The sequence below is a fragment of the Gavia stellata genome, chromosome 9, assembly GCF_030936135.1.
Source record: "Gavia stellata isolate bGavSte3 chromosome 9, bGavSte3.hap2, whole genome shotgun sequence".
NCBI lineage: Eukaryota > Metazoa > Chordata > Aves > Gaviiformes > Gaviidae > Gavia > Gavia stellata.
Window position 1 is genome coordinate 18,358,718 of NC_082602.1, and position 17,311 is coordinate 18,376,028.

Below are 17,311 nucleotides of genomic sequence, written 5' to 3' on the forward strand. Positions count from 1 at the left end.
TTTTAATCTGAAGGTTATGATAAGCACACCAGAGTCAATAACCATCTGTTTGGAACTTAAACCCTCTGATTCATTCACCAAGAGAACGCAGCAGAGAAGCTAAAAGTTAAGACTTCTTTGAGCCTTCCTGACAGGCTTGATTCAGGCTGGAGTTGCAGTTTCAGGTTGGCTGTGTTAGCCAGATTGGTTTTTCCAGCAGATGAGATTGGCTGTAGCCGCTGATTGATGTCCTCCTTGAGAGAAGATCTGGAAATCGTTTCAATCTGTTGATCAGCATCACTAAATTAATGTAACACTTTTTTAGTATGGTCTTTTCTTACCTAGCTTATTCTAGCTTCATCTATTTTGTTTTTCTGTCTTTTTATCTCTCAATTTTAGTGGTTTCTTCACAGAGGTATTAGCAATACCTTCGCTCACAGTTCTCTTTGCAGTCATTGCATTGTACTTTTCTGCATTTTGCCTTGGAAGACCCGTAGATGTCTCATATACACATCCCTGCAAGTTTGAACATCCATCAGCAGAGAAAAGTGATGGGCCTGTGGGTCCAGTTTCCAGGTCTGATCCCAACTCCCCCTGCTACTACCTGCAGTTCATTGAGGATTCATTCCAAAGCCTGTTGAAGATGGTGGAAAGATACTGCTAGGTTTTTGATTAAGTCAGTCTCTCTAGCCATCACCTGTAGAGTGGGCGGTAATGCTGCCATCCTCCCACCTTCTTTTTGGGCACATCAGCCTTGTGCACTACAGTAATATGTTATGTTTGAATCCAAGGCAGCAGTTGTGTCCTGGGAACAGCATTGCTGTGTTGATGCAGTGTAACGCTTTCACTGTCAAAGAGAGAAGGTTGTTCAGCTTGGGGGCCGGACCACACCACTCAGTTACACTGATGTCATTGTGAGCTCTTTTAGAGCTGCTTGAATATCTCTATTGCATTCTACAGACATATCATTCCTATTTAAAAAATAAGCTCTTCAGAACAAGGACAGTCTCTTGGTGCAAGTATACATGTGTGTCTCGTGCCAGGAACGTTATCTGCTCTTAAAAGATAATCTGAGTCAGTGAACATACTTCAACTTGGTGTGCAAGTTAATACAAGGAAGGTGTCCCAGTCATTATCATATGTGATTGGGAGCAGGACTGCTCAGCTCTGTTACTGTGTCTAATGAGTTATTTTGGGCATTGCTACGGCTTTTAGATCTGCTATTTATCTTTCAGCTTTTGATAAAGTGGATATAATAACCATTGCTGTAGAGGAGTTTTGTGATAAAAAGTGATTGTTTTCTAAAGTGCTTTAAGAGCCTGGAGAAAGGTATTAGTGTAAGTAGTACATTATATATATCTAATCTAGGAATTACATTTCAATGCATTTTAAACCTCATTGGGATTTTCTTTTTTAGGATCCTCTCCCTGTGGTAAGTATTGGGCATATCACTCAAATTATAGTCACTGTATTAGTAGAAGAAATGACAAGGGTCTCTGGTGCTTCTTTGGGGCTTTTTCAGCTCACTTGCAAAATGCTTTTGTCTTTCAGATGAAGATTCTGATTCATACTCTCCTCGTTATTCCTATTCTGAGGACAGTAAGTAATTCACATTTCTTGTGTAATCTGTCACACAGAAAGGGCATGTAAAGCATGTATTTATTTGCCTCCTTTCCTGTTCACCAATATTCCTCTATTTGACTTACCCTACAGGCAGAACTCAGCTTTCAGTTCCCCGCTCCAAGAGTGAGACGGACAACATTGATTCAGAGAAGGTTGTTAAGAGGTCTGCCACTTTGCCACTGCCAAACCGTACTTCGTCATTGAAATCAAGCCCAGAAAGGTGACCTGAACTAAGATATATTTGGATCAGTACTGGAAGAATCTCTGAAAGCTGTGAATGGAAAGGGAACAAAGGTGGAAGCTTTAGGTCCACAACTCCACTTCAACTTTTTTGGGGAAGTGGAGATGTAGTTTCGACTCTGACTCTTCTATGAGGCAGCAGTGAACACCTTCATTGTCACAGCCTAGTCCCCCATTTTGTATGTCTTTTTTTTTACCGGGCATCACACAGTCTGTTGCATAGTTTCCTGTCTGGGTGAGGAGTGTTTCCCTGGGTGTCATGCCACAGAGGCGCAGTGGAGACTCTTGGCTCAGTGTGACACTGTAAAGGCGCCTCAGAATACAAGCAAGTAGCAATAATTGTAGAGAAGCAAAATTTGTATTTATGTTGAGCCTTGGTAAAAGTTTTGTTATGTTTTCCATCTCTGAGGAGTCCCACCCATATGAACTTTATTGGAAGTAGGTTCTAGTTAGCAGTGTCATTTCTGGTCTTTCAAGATGACTTCCCTCCTGATTTTTTGCTTTGTTTATTACCATGTATTTTAAACCTCTTTGTAACAGCAATGAATGTGTTTACCAAATGAAGGGAAAGCAGAATGAGCAATGAATACTTTATGTCCTGCTGAATTCTCCCAGCTCTTGAACCCATCCTCCCTCCCTCACAAACTTCCACGTGCTCTTAGTGTTTTTCACTTGCTGCCTCAAATGAGCAATGCCATAATTTGAGATTGCTAATTCAGGGAGTATCTCAGGCCACTGGATCAGGAAACAAAGTTTGCTGATAGAATGTGTCTTCCTTATGCAGGAATTGAAGGCATAGTACATTGGCCCTCTGAAAAAACTCTTAGAAGTGAAAGGATTACAATAATTAGTGCTTCCTATTATCTAGTGACAAAACAGTGTTTCACCAGGGAGAAGTTTCTCTGGGGTTGTAATCTTAAGCAATCAAGTTTATTCTAGACAGCAAAGATCAACCTTGTTGAAATTTGTACACTGTTTGTAGGCCAGTTATTTTGGCTGTCATCATGCCTTATTTTAAAAAAAACCCCAAATTTAAAAATTTTTATTGGTTGTTTCTGTCTCTCCTAAGCCAGTGGAGAGAGTTTGGGCAACTCAGTGCGTTGCTCCTATCCTAAACCAGGTCAGTAGGGTAAGTGGGAGGAAACCTGGAGCAGCAGTTTTGGTTAGATGCCTCACTTTTGTTTGATGGATGCTAGGTGAGATGAATCCACATACAACGTTGCCCATCAAAGGGAACATATCAAGAGCAAGATCAGAATTAGTTTACCAGCTTAAATGGCTTGATTTCTGCGCTTTTTGGGGTGCATTGGTTATTCTGCATGAGGTGTTTGAATATACTGCTTTTCAGAGGAGCTGGGAATTGTAGGATATACACCCTGAATGTTTTGTGACTACTGTTGTCTGAACTGTGCCAGTGTGGACACTGCACAAAATTATAGTGGTTTGGATAGTCAATGGACTTAGCGATCTTTAGATATACCAGTCTGAGATAATTCATTCATGTTTCTAGAAAAGACCCCCTCTTGGACCGCAGAGTGCCCCCAGAATCCAGAGCAGTAGTAGTCCAGTAATCAGTGATGTGGCTGAAATTAAGAAGTTTAGCAAAAGAGATTTAATCTGAGTTCTGCTCAAAGTTTGAACATGTTCATATTTGTCAGCTTAGTTGCAGCCCATCACTAAGCTATTTCCAATCAGGAAAGATATAGAAGTCTGGAAGTTTATTAAAAGTACTTGGAATAAACCCCTTCTGCTCCAGTGGTTTCAGCAGCTGAGCTGTATCAAATTCTGCCTGCTATAGATAAAAAAAATATATGTCTGGAGCCCTGTCTGAACTGTTCCTCTTACAGCAGGCTCCTTTCCTAGATTAAAAAAAATACCCTGATTAAACCATGATTAACAGGGAAAGATGCCTGTCAAAAGGAAGTGCTTGTCTCCTATGGAAACCACAGTGGTATGGGTTAATTGATCTTTCTTTCCTCAGGACTGATTGGGAGCCTCCAGACAAGAAGGTGGACACCAGAAAATACCGTGCAGAGCCCAGGAGCATTTATGACTATCAGCCAGGGAAGTCCTCAGTTCTGAACAATGAAAAGATGGTAATGTTTGTTTTATCCTAGTTTGTGGCTTTATCCTGTGATTGTAAAATATTCCCCAAGTGCTTGTCCAGTTCCATTTGGATAGGATACCTTATGCTTACATTGCAGTGCTCATGTGATGTATTTCCTGTATATTTTGTTTTGAAAACTGTTTTGCTTAACTTCCTAACATTTTTGTTCTCTATAAAGCAAGATCCAGGGGGATTCCTTTTGGACGTGTTGTTTTCTGTGTTAAGTATGGATCACTAACCCTAGTTTTTAATCCATGTTTGACACTGTGACCTGTTCAGCAGCTGTTTTACCAGCTGTACTTTTTCTAGGGCACGCATTAGTTGGTGCAGGAGGGTTGAAGGCATTATGCAACAAAGCAGGATGGTTCAGTTTCTATGTTCTTCTGACGCTTTAAACACTGAACGACTAATTTTTAGAGTGCCTGTAATGTGCCTCGGGATGCCTCTGAGGTGCATTAGGACATGGCTGTCTGCCCTGGGCTGCTTTCTTCCTCAGCTAGATCTCACCACTTCTGTGGCAGGGGTGGCAGAACTGAATGTGAGCTGGCTCCCCAGCTACTCTGGTGTGTAACCTGGAGTATTAAGTGAGCTGTTACCCATTTCAGTTCGAATTAGTAAGTAGTGCTGTCAACTGTGACAGCTAGGTGACATACAAAAGTCTCATTCTGCAGGCTTGGCTGAGAACACTTGGCAAGGGGCAGGGCAGAGAGGTGGCACTAACCTCTGTCAGCCAGTCTTGCATAAATCACCACAGCTCACTTAAGGTGTCTGTCAGAGGTAAAAGTGTGACGCTGTAAGTGCTAGAAAACCCTGAATGAGGTTACTAGTGAATAGCCAGTTTAGTACATAAAGATATAATTGTTCTATATAGGCATTAATTTGAAGGATTCAATTAGAAGCACTAATGGCATGTGAGATTCCAAATGTATACTGGACTTTGTGCCTTAACGGCTCAGGCATTTGATCCAAGCATGGAGTAAGTAAAGGAATGGTCCTGAAAAACCTGCCAAAGATTTTACACAAGAGTGAACAGCAATTTAAATCAATAGAAATGTAAGAATCAAGTCTGACCTGTGACCTGATGTTTCTTCTTAGTATCATGGTGGGGTTTTTTTTCTTCCAAGTGCAATCAAGGTCCATCACTTTTTGATGATCCTGCAACCAACTTCTTTTCACACCCATGTCCCTTCACTGACTTCAACAAAGTTGCTCCTGATAGGAGCATGATCCTAGTGCCTATTGGAATGGGTGATGGATGACTCTTTCTTGATCCTACTGGGCATTGTCTCAGCCCATTAGAGAAGTGCCAGTGAGGAGTGGTTTGAACATGGTATGACAACTCCATTCCTGCAGTCCATCCTGGAGTACGATTTCTGCTGACTTAAGTGACAATCTTGTCTCACGGTAAACAGCCAAGATTAAACCTTGTGGCAAAAGGCCTGCTTCATCTGTGTACTTAAGCCTTTGCGAAATGTCTGTCATCACCAATGGCCCTGTTTACATGTTCAGACTTCATCAGGTACCTAGTTGAGCTGTTGAATCGGAGTCTAAAAGCCACAAGTAGGACCATTATCAGCATAATAGAAAAAATTGTACAAAGTTCATCAAAGACAATAAGAATGTGATAGCTGTGTTACTTCCAATGTTATTTTTTGAGCTTTAATTTCAAGCCATACATCACAGAAGAATTAAGGTCTTGAAATAGTGGCTTCATGGTCTCCATCAGTCTCATCAAATACAACAGTAATACAGTGGTTAGCAACTAGATCTTTCAAGGAGGCTGCAGGAGATTTGTGGCTATCTCCTGGTAATCCTGTGACAATCAGAATCCCAATCCAAAACCATTTCAGAGCAATGAAGAGCCTCCTGGTGACATCAGTGGGCTTTTTTTAAATGTAAAGGCAGTTATATAACAAGATGAGTACTTTTAGTTGGAGTGCAGTAAAGAACAAAATGGAGGCATTGCTTCTATTTTGCCTTTAAGGACTAGCCAAATCTTCCTCCAGGCCATCGGAGGTCAAACATGATGTAACCATTTATCTTTCAGATTGAAGCATTGCCTCTCTTTCATCATCAATCCTGAGCTCTTGTCCTAGAGCTTTTTTTTGTGATACCTAATGGGTGTGGCAGAGTCTGGGACATCTAGCAAAGCCCAGCACTGTTGGGAACTCCCCCCTGCCTCAGTAACCCCATCACAGGATGATTTGCATCAGGACACTTTGTGTTGGCCCTCTGTGCATGTGTGTGGCTCATCGTTTGTTGTGATGGAGCACCTGAGATCACACTGGCATATCAAACTTAATGTATTTATATTTTTAATGCACTGAGATACATTATGTCTAAGACTAGGTACACTGAAATACAAGAGTTAGCTAGATATCTTTTGGAGAGTGGCACCTCATAACCCTCAGCAATGGACTTTATTCTCTTATCTCCCTAGTAGTGTTTTTAAACAGCTACAAATGTTTCAACTCTTTTTGTTTCATTAAAACATATTGTATGAACAAAAGGGAATTTCCTTTTCAACTGTACTGTTTTCTGTCCTGTCTGATTTTCCTTTGTTGTAGTTTTGTCTAATTCTCTAACATTTATTTGTGAAGAAACAAGTAATATTGTCTCTCTATCCATCGCTTCAGAGATCTTTCAGGGATGCGCTCTCTCTGACTTGTGTCTCCTTTGATTTAGAAAACCACCTTTCACTCTGTTTGCAGTGCATAGAACAGGGTTTCTCACATATTCATGTGCTGTTAAAGATGCAGTATTTGATTCAGGTCTCACTGAATCTCTCTTTCTTAACCAAATGAAGATTACAAAAAATTTTTAAAGTATATGCAGCTTCCACTCGATGGAAGTGTCTGACAGTAGGACTGAGGGATTGGTTGACTTCCCAGCTCTTCCATTGAGTCTCCCTGTGACTCTGGGCAAGCTGCATAATCTCTCTCTGTGTGGGTCTCATGATCTTTAAAATGCAATTCATTCATATTCATGTTGCTCACAATGATGCCATTAGGCTTAACTGATGTTTGCAAAGCAGTTCATGGCCTTTGTGAGAGAGGTGCTATAGAAATTCCAAATTATAAGGCTAATATCTACATTTTAGAATGGAAACCGTGGGATCTGCATCTCTAACAGTCCCTTTCCGTGTATTCTTTGCATAATGTTATCCTTCTCTTTCTTCCATTCCCTTATCACCAACTCCTTTAGACTCGGGATATAAGCCCAGAAGAGATAGATTTAAAGAATGAACCTTGGTATAAATTCTTTTCGGAATTGGAGTTTGGGAAACCGGTAAGTTTGCTAGCTGCGATGACCGATGAAGTCAACCTGCCTTTTTTTTTTTTTTTTTAATGATTGTCACATCTCTTTGCTAGACCCTAAATCTGGAACAGCTGCCTTACTCATTTAAAAATGTGATTGTTCATAACATCGTCCTGGTACTGATGTAAAGCAGCTGTTTTGTGACCACTCTAAGTATTTTGAAGCCATTTACAAACATTCCCCACTTTCCAGCCATGTGTATCAACAAGGCAATGTTTTTTCACACACCATAGTTCAAACCACATTTTTGTTGTTAATGTTAGAAGTAATGCCCTGTTCTCATTATTGAAAGTCCTTATTCAATGCCCTTATTCTCCCTCTGCCTAACAAGATCTAGGACAGCTGATTAGGTAGCTTTAAGTCAAGGAGAATCACTCATTTATTCCTGGCCTTGGCTTGTAAACTGTAGGTCAGTAATTTCCAGCTATCCATAACAAATCATGACCCTGTTTCCTGCTCGTTTCCTTACGCATGTAGCTGCCCATTGCCTAAATGGGGTGCATCAGTCTGTATTGAATAGCCCTTGCCATTCCTTGAAACCAAAGGAGTCTGAGAACAGTGTGCTTTCTTTTCACATGGAGCTGTGTTACTGGGGGAGGGCGGAGGGGAGGGGAGGAAAGCCTTGATTTCCCGCTCTGGAAAAAGATGAAGCAAAGCTTAATTATTCAATAGGACAAAGGGTATTTTGATGGAGGGAACACATCAGTGGTCATGGCTACTGGAAAAAATGTAACTTTACAGTATTTTATGGCCTGGTTCTTGCTGATTAAACACTATTAACTTCATTATGAAATACTGTTTAATAAGCTACTCTTACTGCAGGACAGGTCAGTATCGGCCTCTCACATCTATTCAAGTATAGTGCTTGTTTCTCCTTTTGGTCAGCGGTCAAATGCCCATGTACACCATTTTTGAGTGCTGCTGAGATTTCCCTGCATGTACAACAAAACAGAAATATGTTTTAAGGTTCAGTACTGTCTTCAAAGGCAACTGCACATGGACACCAGAGAGCAGGTTTTCTTTAAATCTTGTCTTTTTTCTCACAGAAGTGACAAAACTCCTCTGCATAGAATGTAGCTGCCTGAGGTTGGGTGCCCAGTCTGATCACATCATAGAAATGGAGTAATTTTTGCTGAAAACTAAACATGTACAGTGGCTGGCTAGTCCATTCTGTCATATAAAACTATGTTTTATAGCTATGGACCTTCCACCCTAAGCTAACGAAGGAGCTTCAACAGTGTTTGAGATGAGACCCCCTGACTTTTAGGCAGTAGAAGTCAGGTAAATCCCACCTCACTGAGGCTTTTAAGTGATGTCAGTATAAGGATTTAATCCTTCACGAGTTGTTATGGTTTAAGATTTCCACAAAGTGAGAAGAAACCTGCTTCTCTTTGCTGCCATGTAATTAATAGCCATATGCTCTTGCAATGAATGAAGGTTTGTCATCTCTATGATCCTTTGAGTTCATGTAAGTTAATGGAAAACACATCAGAGAAAGGAGAACATTTATGCCCTTGGGCCTTTCTAGAAGTGAAGGTATATCTGATCCTTAGAAGCGTGCATTTGTGCAGCCTTGGCCTTACTTCAGAAGAGGGCATATCAGGCTACACCAGCAATCCATCTCTTGTTCAGCGGAGCGTCTGTTCTGGTGACAAGTTCCCCACCTTGCTCAGGGCACTGTTGTTAAGGGCGGCTTTCTTACAGCTTGCCTTGAAATGATATCCCACATCAACTTGCTCTAGCTCCAAAGCCATGCAATCATGCTCCCTGGTCAATGCCAGCCCCTGAATGTGCTACTTGGTACATAGTGCTTCAGCATCAGGCACTTGAATTGAGGATGCCATCTCAGACTTTTATAGCTAGCTGCTCTGGAACCTGACAGCAATTCAACAAAGCTCCTTCTGAGCTTAATTACCACAGCCAGAAGAGCATGCCTTTTGTGGCTTTGCTGACTCCGGTCATGAAGGGACGAGATTTTTGTGACCAGCTAGTGGCTAAGCCTCATGCCTAACCAGAGAGTTTCAACTGACGTTTGCTAGCGCCTGGGATTTTCAAAGATTTTCTGTTTGTCCTAGGTTTTTTTCCAGTGCTGGAGATAATGTGTACTTCTACACGCATTTCCTGTGACTTTTTGACTTTATTTGCCACTATATGACGTGGGCAGAAAACACCTCTGGTAAAAGGGAGCACAGGATTCTTGTGAGCCTATGGGTGTTGCTCTCCAAAGACACCAGAATGACCAGGATGGGGCTTTCCCCATTGTGGAAAGCTCATGCGCTTCCTAGGGCAGCTGAAGCGACACTTTGCTGGACCAGCATCCCAGATGCATTTCTGGGCAGCTCCATGGACAGGTGCATGCCCTGCAGGCAGGCAGATCAGTCTCTGCAGCATGGATGCTTTTTCAGTGTGCTGCGGAGACTGAATCCCCACATGCGCCTGCCTTCCTTGCTCCTTACCCATGGCTCTGCAGCTCCGTGGAGCCCATCCACAAAACTTGACATTTGGTCAGTCTAGAGCTCAGTTGTCTTCCACTGTGATTGCAGGATCACACACATGGGCACTTTCTCCCAGCCCTTCATGAGATGGTAATGAGTAAGCTCTTTGCTATAAATGGAGAAGCAGGGGGCTGGAAAAGGGGGTTCATGTCCTGCCTTCTCACCTCCTTCTCTCCAGTTCCTCCCTCCAAATCTCAGACCTAAATCTTTGCAACACCATCTACCCCCCTGCAGCTGCTGATCTGATGGATAAGAAATAGGTATTCAGTGTTTGCATCCACACAGTGGCTGTCCGAATGTAAAGTGGGACAGATCCAAACTACAGATCCAGACAATCTAGAAAGGAATTTGGACCAAGACCCAAGTGTTGTAGCTCGATCTCACCTTTGATAGACTGAGCCTGGGAGATTCCCTGTCAGTGGCTTGGAGGCACTTTAATAATCTGGTCACAGAAGTCAGTATGGACATATAGGATGATGCTAAGCTTGCTAGCCAGCTGAGGTTATTTTTGTTTGGAAACAGAGCAAATGTATTCTGATTTCACAAAGTAAGAACAAATTCTCTTTGAGCATATCGCTGAGAGGTGCATACCTGGTGAAATGAGGCTATTAGAGTGGCATTATTTGGATAGGAGTGTCAGGACAAAGGTCTTTCACTTTGAATAATCCTCCCTGATATTTACATGTGCATCCAAACAGGAAAATCCTATTTTGAAATTGGCACCTTCACTTATAGGGTACATTTTAAATAACTAGTTCCCAAGCTTCCGTGTGTTCCACTCTCTCCACCAAAAACCCCCACAAACAAACCCCTGAACCAGTGAAATAAAAAATAACAACTCTGCATTCTCATTGCCCCACAATGCCACCCCTGGAAATTCAGCCATTTGTTCACATGGTATGTATTCATAGTCTGGTGGGGATGGGAAAGATTCTCCCTTTTCTTTATCAAAGGCCCTTGTTTTTACCCTTTCCTTTTGAAGAGAGGAATGAGCAAAACAAATGCTTTTTATGACTGTGTGTTTTTTTCCCTGTTTTGTTTTGGTTTTGTGTTAAGAATGCTTTAACCACCAGCTGTGGGCTCCCTCTAGAGAGTCCAAAATCCCTTAGAGCACCTTGCAAAAATAAAAATTTCCTCAAACACTACTTAAAACAGACCCTTCCAGACTGCATGTATGCTCCCTTTTGCCTCCCATGATCTCTTGATATTTGTGCTATAGCAGATTTATCCCTCTTTCTATCTCTCTTTCTCTGTTGTGTTTTTTTTTAATTTATTTTCAGTGTTGATGCAAATGCCCTATTGTATTTCCCTTCTGTTTTAATCCAGTTTCCATATTCTCTGTGATGTCTTTCCTTATCTTCATTTCCTCATTTCCTTCCTCTGCTTTCCATCAGCCTCCAAAAAAGATTTGGGATTATACTCCTGGAGATTGCTCTATCCTTACTAGAGAGGATAGAAAGGTAATTGTGTCTCACGTATGTTGTACTACAGCATCTAGCGCGTATGTATGTGTGTATGTGATTTTCTTTTTCCTTTTTTTTTTTTTTTTTGTCTGGTAGCATTGCTTGGGTTTTGTGTGCTTGTGAGTGATTTTTTTTAATTGGGTTTGAGCGCATTAGCCTAACAATTAAGTAGCTAGTAAATTGATTTAATAAACAATTCTTAAAGCATAATCAGCCATAATTTAGAGTGGTGGTTTTGCTATCTTGACTTGCAGTGACAATTATACTAACAGCATATTGCATATTGTTACAGTATCTTTTTTTTTTTTTTTACAGGTGGGTTTTATAACTTTATGGTTTGTAGAATTAGATTCTGGCAGGCCTGTGCATCTCTTAATTTTGAATGTTAAATGCCTAAAACTATTTCCTCTGTAATGATTGAAACATGATTAATTACTAGTGAATTTCTGTGTATTGTCCCTACCACCTTTGTCTTTTTTCAATTAAAAAGGCTCGCTTTTTTTTTTCCAAAATTAACATTCCTTTGGTTTCCCCTAACCCTAAGCATTATTTTCCCATTCTTCTTCTCCTTCTTTAACCAGACTGATCTAGAAAAAGACCTCTACCTCTACCAGACTGAGTTAGAGGCAGATTTAGAAAAAATGGAGAAGCTTTATAAAGCGCCACATAAAAAGCCACAGAAGGTATTTCCTATTCTTTTCATGCTGCCAATCCCTGTTTCCAAACTCGCTGCTCTAATCTATTCACTGCTGGATGATTATTAAATGAGGTTGGGATAAATAATGGTTCTGACCGTTCTGACTGCATGGCTTGCTGTGTCGCTGTCAGAAATAATAGAACGTGATGCTGAGAAATCCGGCTTGAAATCCATTTCAGATACAATGATTTCCTCTCTCCCCTGTTCCTGTTCAGCTGCCCCCCACCCCCACCCTCACCCCCCTTTTAGGGTTTTGAGTTCAGTGTCTGCAAAAAAAACCTCTCTATTTTTCACATGAATAGGCAGCAGCAATCAGCTTAAAATTCTTTGTTGGCATCACGTCATCATCTCGTGCCTTTCAAGCGTGTTGCCATCTATGCTCCCTTCATACAAGCCCTGCTCTCTGCTAAGGAGCTCACGCCTACCCAAGATTTGGATATTCCCAAGAGATTTTACACAATTTTCCTTACGCTGCACCTTGCCATGGCCACCTAGGGCAGGTCAGCTGCTGCTGCTGTTTCCAGGGTCTGCAGGACCCGAACCATGAAATGATAGATTAATTTGGTAACACGCCATTTTTTCTATTGATTTCTGTTGTTGATGATTTTTTTTGAAGCTGCGGCATTTCACCAGGACTTGAAAAAGCGGCTTTTTCAAACCCAAGATTTGCTTTTTCTTCCTACATAGGAATCCTCAGATATATGAGGGGACACCAAATAGAGCATTTCTTCTAAAATTGCCTTCAATTTTTTAAATAATGTGCATAGGAAGTGTTAGATGGATTTAAAGCAAGCGGATAAGAACTGGCTTTTGCTATTGAACCTGTGCAGCTGGCATTGCTTCTCTTAAGTAAGGAAACTGAACTGAAACATTGCTTTTCTTGTTAGTGCTTTGATATTTTTTTGAACGCTGAGGAATGTATTGTGCTGCAAAAATGTTATATACCTTTAAAGCAAAGGCGGGCAGTGATGGGTTGGGGGAAAAGCTTGGGGAAATAATTATGAGCATGAGTATCCTGGTCATGGCCCAGCTGGTTATCTCTTCTTGCTTTTGGCTTCATTCACAATGACTCATTTGCAGACAAAAGAATAGGCACTGAGAAAAGGCATCGGCTGTGCTAAAAACCTGTCACTGCCCTGAAGGAACTCAGGAAAACTGACGCTTTTCTGCAAAGATATTGACAGCTTAAATTGCATTTAGACTTAAAGCTAAATGTCTCCTAAAGGCTAATATTCACGCAATAGATGGAAAATTACTTAAGCAAGCCTTTTTCTTTCTCCTCACATGTAAGTGCGTATCAATGACTCCTTTGTTTGGACTTTTGCAGAATACAGCAGGTGTTACTCCTCTGGAAACTTCCACAGACCATTCTTCCTAGTAAGTTTTCCAATTGCTTTTTGATGTCTCTTTTACAGTCTAAGGGCATGTAGGACAGGGTTTAGGGCATTGGAAATGGGTTTGCTTTATTTTTTGGTGATGGATATAGACAAATGCATGTACCATGAGAATTATACAAGTGCTTTGGATGAGTCCAGGTACAATATATGCTCTTTGATCTTGAATGAATTTTGAAGTGATTACATGAGTGATTGCATTGTCTAGATAAGAATTCCTGATTGTGCTAAGCAGTGACTCTAAGAAAAACAAACAGACCTTTAACTCCATCTTGATGAAGTTTGCAAATTGACTGTAATGTCATGCAAGTAACTTTATTTGTTTTTGTTACACATGTGTGATAGATTGGGTCCTGTTAGATATTCCCAGTTATGTGCACCAGATCAAAAGGATGCTGTTGATGGAAAGCAATAATTTTCCAGCTTCCAGGAAGGGCACAGTGGTAGCAGTAACTTTCAAAGATGTAATATGGCACTGCTTTTCGGGAGGAATATGTAATAAACAGTATACTTTGTCTAAATGAGTTATACATGAAGCTGGTTTGTTTTAAAAGAGGAACACAAAAAAAAAAAAAAATCCAGAGCAAGATGCTGAGCTGTGCTGAGTTACTTGAGCCATAATGAGTTAGTTGAGCTGTGGAGCCAGCTCCTGCTGTGAACCTGCTGCTCCTTGTAATTGGACCAAGTGCTTAATGTTGTCCGTAGGTATAGTGATCCCCTCTGCATGGATGGTTTGTTAGGAAAGGCATGTTCTTCTCCACATGCCCATTAATATCACGTGTGTTCACCACCCCTCTGGGGCTGTTTTAGAGGTCTCCTGTACTTCTTTAAACTCATTTCCCTTCTGTCTGTGTTCATTCGCACACTGCTGCCTTTTGTTGGTTGCTGCTATGGCTGTTTAGTTTTGTTTTGGTGGGGAGAGAGCAATAAAATAAATGGAAATCTCAGAGATCAGCATAAATAGCTTGTATTTGCCAAAGACTGGTGAGGTTTCTGCCCACGGCAGCACTGTCTGTGCCCTTTCTGATGCCCCCCAAAGCATGCAGGAGTGCCAGCATCTGAGCCAGTGGAGGGGAACCAGTCTGGGTAGGCTGGGAATGGAGCACAACAAGGCCCAGTGGAGTCACACATTCTTCCCTGCTCTGCCTTTAGGGAGCAGGGAGAAAAGATACCTGGAGTTTATTGTCTTTTTTGTAGCGTTGCTCTTCCCTCCGTTCACCTGATTCTGATCTTGCAGACTGCCTTGGCCCTAATAGAGTACTGCTTGCTGGCCCTAGTAAGGGAGCAACCAGAAAAGAGACTCTGCCAAATGCCTTCTCTCTCTCCCCCAGGTGTATTCCCAAAGGAGGATCATCTTAACCCTTTGTTTTTTAACAACTAGGCTAAAATGTTTTAACCTCCCAGGTGAGGAACCTCAGGGCAGTCATTATTCCCTGCAGCAACTGGCAGGGCTTTCTCGGGAACCTGACAAAGAGAGGCTCTGGGATAACCCCCATAAGACACAATAGCTCTGTAGCTATGGATCTGTTTGATCATTGCCTCTCTTGAAAAAGCGACAGTATTCCCTTTCTCTTTCGTGGTACTTTTCAGGAGCTTTTACTCCAGAAAGTAATTTATGGGACCGCATATGAGCTGGTTTTCCTTGTCCGGAAACTTAAATCTTTTTTGTGATCCAGACATTGTGTAATTCTACCTCCATAGCATCCTCTGATGTGTTTGAAAGCTTTCTGTTTACCCCATAAGGACAGCATCTATCCAAAATAAACAGATGCATGTACAAACTTATCCACAACAAGCAGGCGTAACCACAAGCATTTCCACACTCACATAAATTTGAATCACTCCTGGACATCAGGATGGAAAACAGCTTTCAAAATGTTTCCGTGAATTGGCAAATGCCCTATTTTTTTATTTTTTTCAAACTTTCCAGCAATCATACTTTGGCCCCAGAATAGCTTTATGTGAGACTGCATCTTATTCTGAAGAGCCTGGTTGAGCACAAGAACTGGTATCAGATGAGCTTAGCTTTTAGGAAAACATTGTCTGCCTGATTGCTCAGTAAGTCCTTTGTACGTGGAAAGGTCATTTATACCATGGCATTGTCAGTTATTCTTTTAGAGAGAAAACAGTGAAATCTAGAAATCAGATGCGAGGGCATGCTTCTGCTTAGATTCATGACTGAGGAAAGAGATTTGTAATAAATATCCAGTCTTTAAAGGCCTAAGAAATTAAAACTGTACTCATTTTACCAGCGTTTTGTTTATATATCTGCATGGTAGTCCTAGAGTCCAGGATTTTTCATTCCCTGTAGTGGAAGGCTGAGGCAAAGCTGAGCAGAACTGTACACATTTGGAAATTTCTTTGGCGTTTAAAACAGTAGTGTGTATAGCCCCGTACTATTGTTTCTCTGCATGGTCCCTCACTAATGGGCTTGAGAAATTGCTCAGGGAGTCTTGAACTATAGTGTTAACTGGGAGGCTGAACGGGTTGAGATGAACTCCTGAGCAGCTGTACTCTGTAAGCAGGTGACGGGCATGGCTAGTGTTTCAGGAGAGAGGACTGGGAGCTGGAAGATATTTGTGCTACTTTCAGCCAGCCAATGAATTTCTTTGTGTCTGCAAAGAAATCATGCATCTGCTCTGTGACTCTGTTGTCTCATCTGTAAAATAAAGGAGGAGTGGTTTCCTGCTGCCTGTTTTCTGGGGGACTGAGCTGGGAGAGTTCCCTCAGGTATGCTATGGTAGTGCCAAACCTAGAACATTATCCCAATGTATTCATAACCTCTTCATTCAGCACCAGTTCTTCATACACAGTCTATTCTGGGTTCACAAGTGTGTTTTTCTCTTACTTTGCACTAAGCTCTCAGCAAACAGAAGTGACCCACTGGTGTCCCTCCCCTTTTTTTGTGTTTTCCAGCTCCACATATTCACCCAACTACCATGCAGTGAAGAGGGAGTCAGAACCAGCACTGGGGGACCCCGCTGGCTTGGAGAATGAAAGGCAAATTTACAAGAGTGTACTGGAAGGTGGAGATATCCCATTCCAGGGGCTGAGTGGTCTCAAGCGACCTTCTAGCTCTGCTTCCACAAAAGGTAGGTGGTCAGGGCACTAACCTCTTCTCCATTCTTCAGAGCATCAAAAGCCAGGTGATATGGGGCAAACTGCTGCAGGGTTTAGAGTCCTATTCAAGCCAGTTGAGGTTTCCCCTGTCCTTCCTCTTTGCCATCCCCAGTTTTCCCTCCTTTTTTCTCTCAGCCCACACTGGCCAAAATTTTTCATGACCCCTTTATCTGATCCAGGTTCCTTATCCTAACATGGACCAGCTCTCTTCATCCAGCACCTCAGCTGCACACCACACCCTCATACTCTTCCTCGAGAGTCCTCAGGCTAGCCTTGCTATCCATCCGCTCTCACTGCCTTGCCATGCTAGAGCCCTTCCCTGCCTTTTCTGCTCTTCTTGCTGCAGTATTGCAGCAGGCCACACCATGTCTGCTGGCCTGGCTACCCTGATGTAGCTGGCGCCATGTGCTCCACAGCCTCCTGCCTGTGAGGGGTATGCAGAGAATGCATGGGACACTGAACCAGCAATGCCCTGCAGGCTCAGAGACAGTGAGGCAGCAGAGACCACTGTATCTCCTCCCCTTTCCTCCCTCCGTTGTGGACTCTAATCTTCAAGGAAGAGCCTGACTCCCATCAGGCAGTTGTACTGGGGAATGTTTCTCTGAGCCAACTTCAACCTAAAAATGGCTTGAGATGGGGAGAGGACTGAGGAAGGAATGTGTTGCGTTTCTGAACTGCTCTCCCTAAAAATAGTACGTTGCACCAAAAAGGTCTCTCTCTGTCTCTGTCTTCCAGCTGTTTTTCAGCATTATGTCAGGCCTGTAGGGCAGGCAGTCAAACTGGATCCAAACCAAAAAAATCTGTTCAAACAGTTATTGTTCCCCAAACTGCAATTGAACCTGAATGGTTATTATGACATTTGAGTTTGAACTCAA

General features: G+C 42.0%; 1 protein-coding gene across 15 annotated transcripts in view; it reads left to right on the forward strand.

Moving 5' to 3' along the window:
• SORBS1 (sorbin and SH3 domain containing 1) overlaps positions 1-17,311 on the forward strand; it is an 80,633-nt gene that overhangs the window by 38,554 nt on the left and 24,768 nt on the right. For 13 of the 15 annotated variants that reach the window (XM_059821476.1, XM_059821485.1, XM_059821486.1 and 10 more), the window contains 8 exons: positions 1,531-1,578; positions 1,693-1,822; positions 3,824-3,938; positions 7,154-7,237; positions 11,157-11,222; positions 11,807-11,908; positions 13,250-13,299; positions 16,233-16,408. In XM_059821476.1, coding sequence (XP_059677459.1) covers positions 1,531-1,578; positions 1,693-1,822; positions 3,824-3,938; positions 7,154-7,237; positions 11,157-11,222; positions 11,807-11,908; positions 13,250-13,299; positions 16,233-16,408 — 771 coding nt within the window. The remainder of the gene's footprint in view (positions 1-1,530; positions 1,579-1,692; positions 1,823-3,823; positions 3,939-7,153; positions 7,238-11,156; positions 11,223-11,806; positions 11,909-13,249; positions 13,300-16,232; positions 16,409-17,311) is intronic. The other 2 variants (XM_059821480.1, XM_059821482.1) reach the window with 2 other exon arrangements.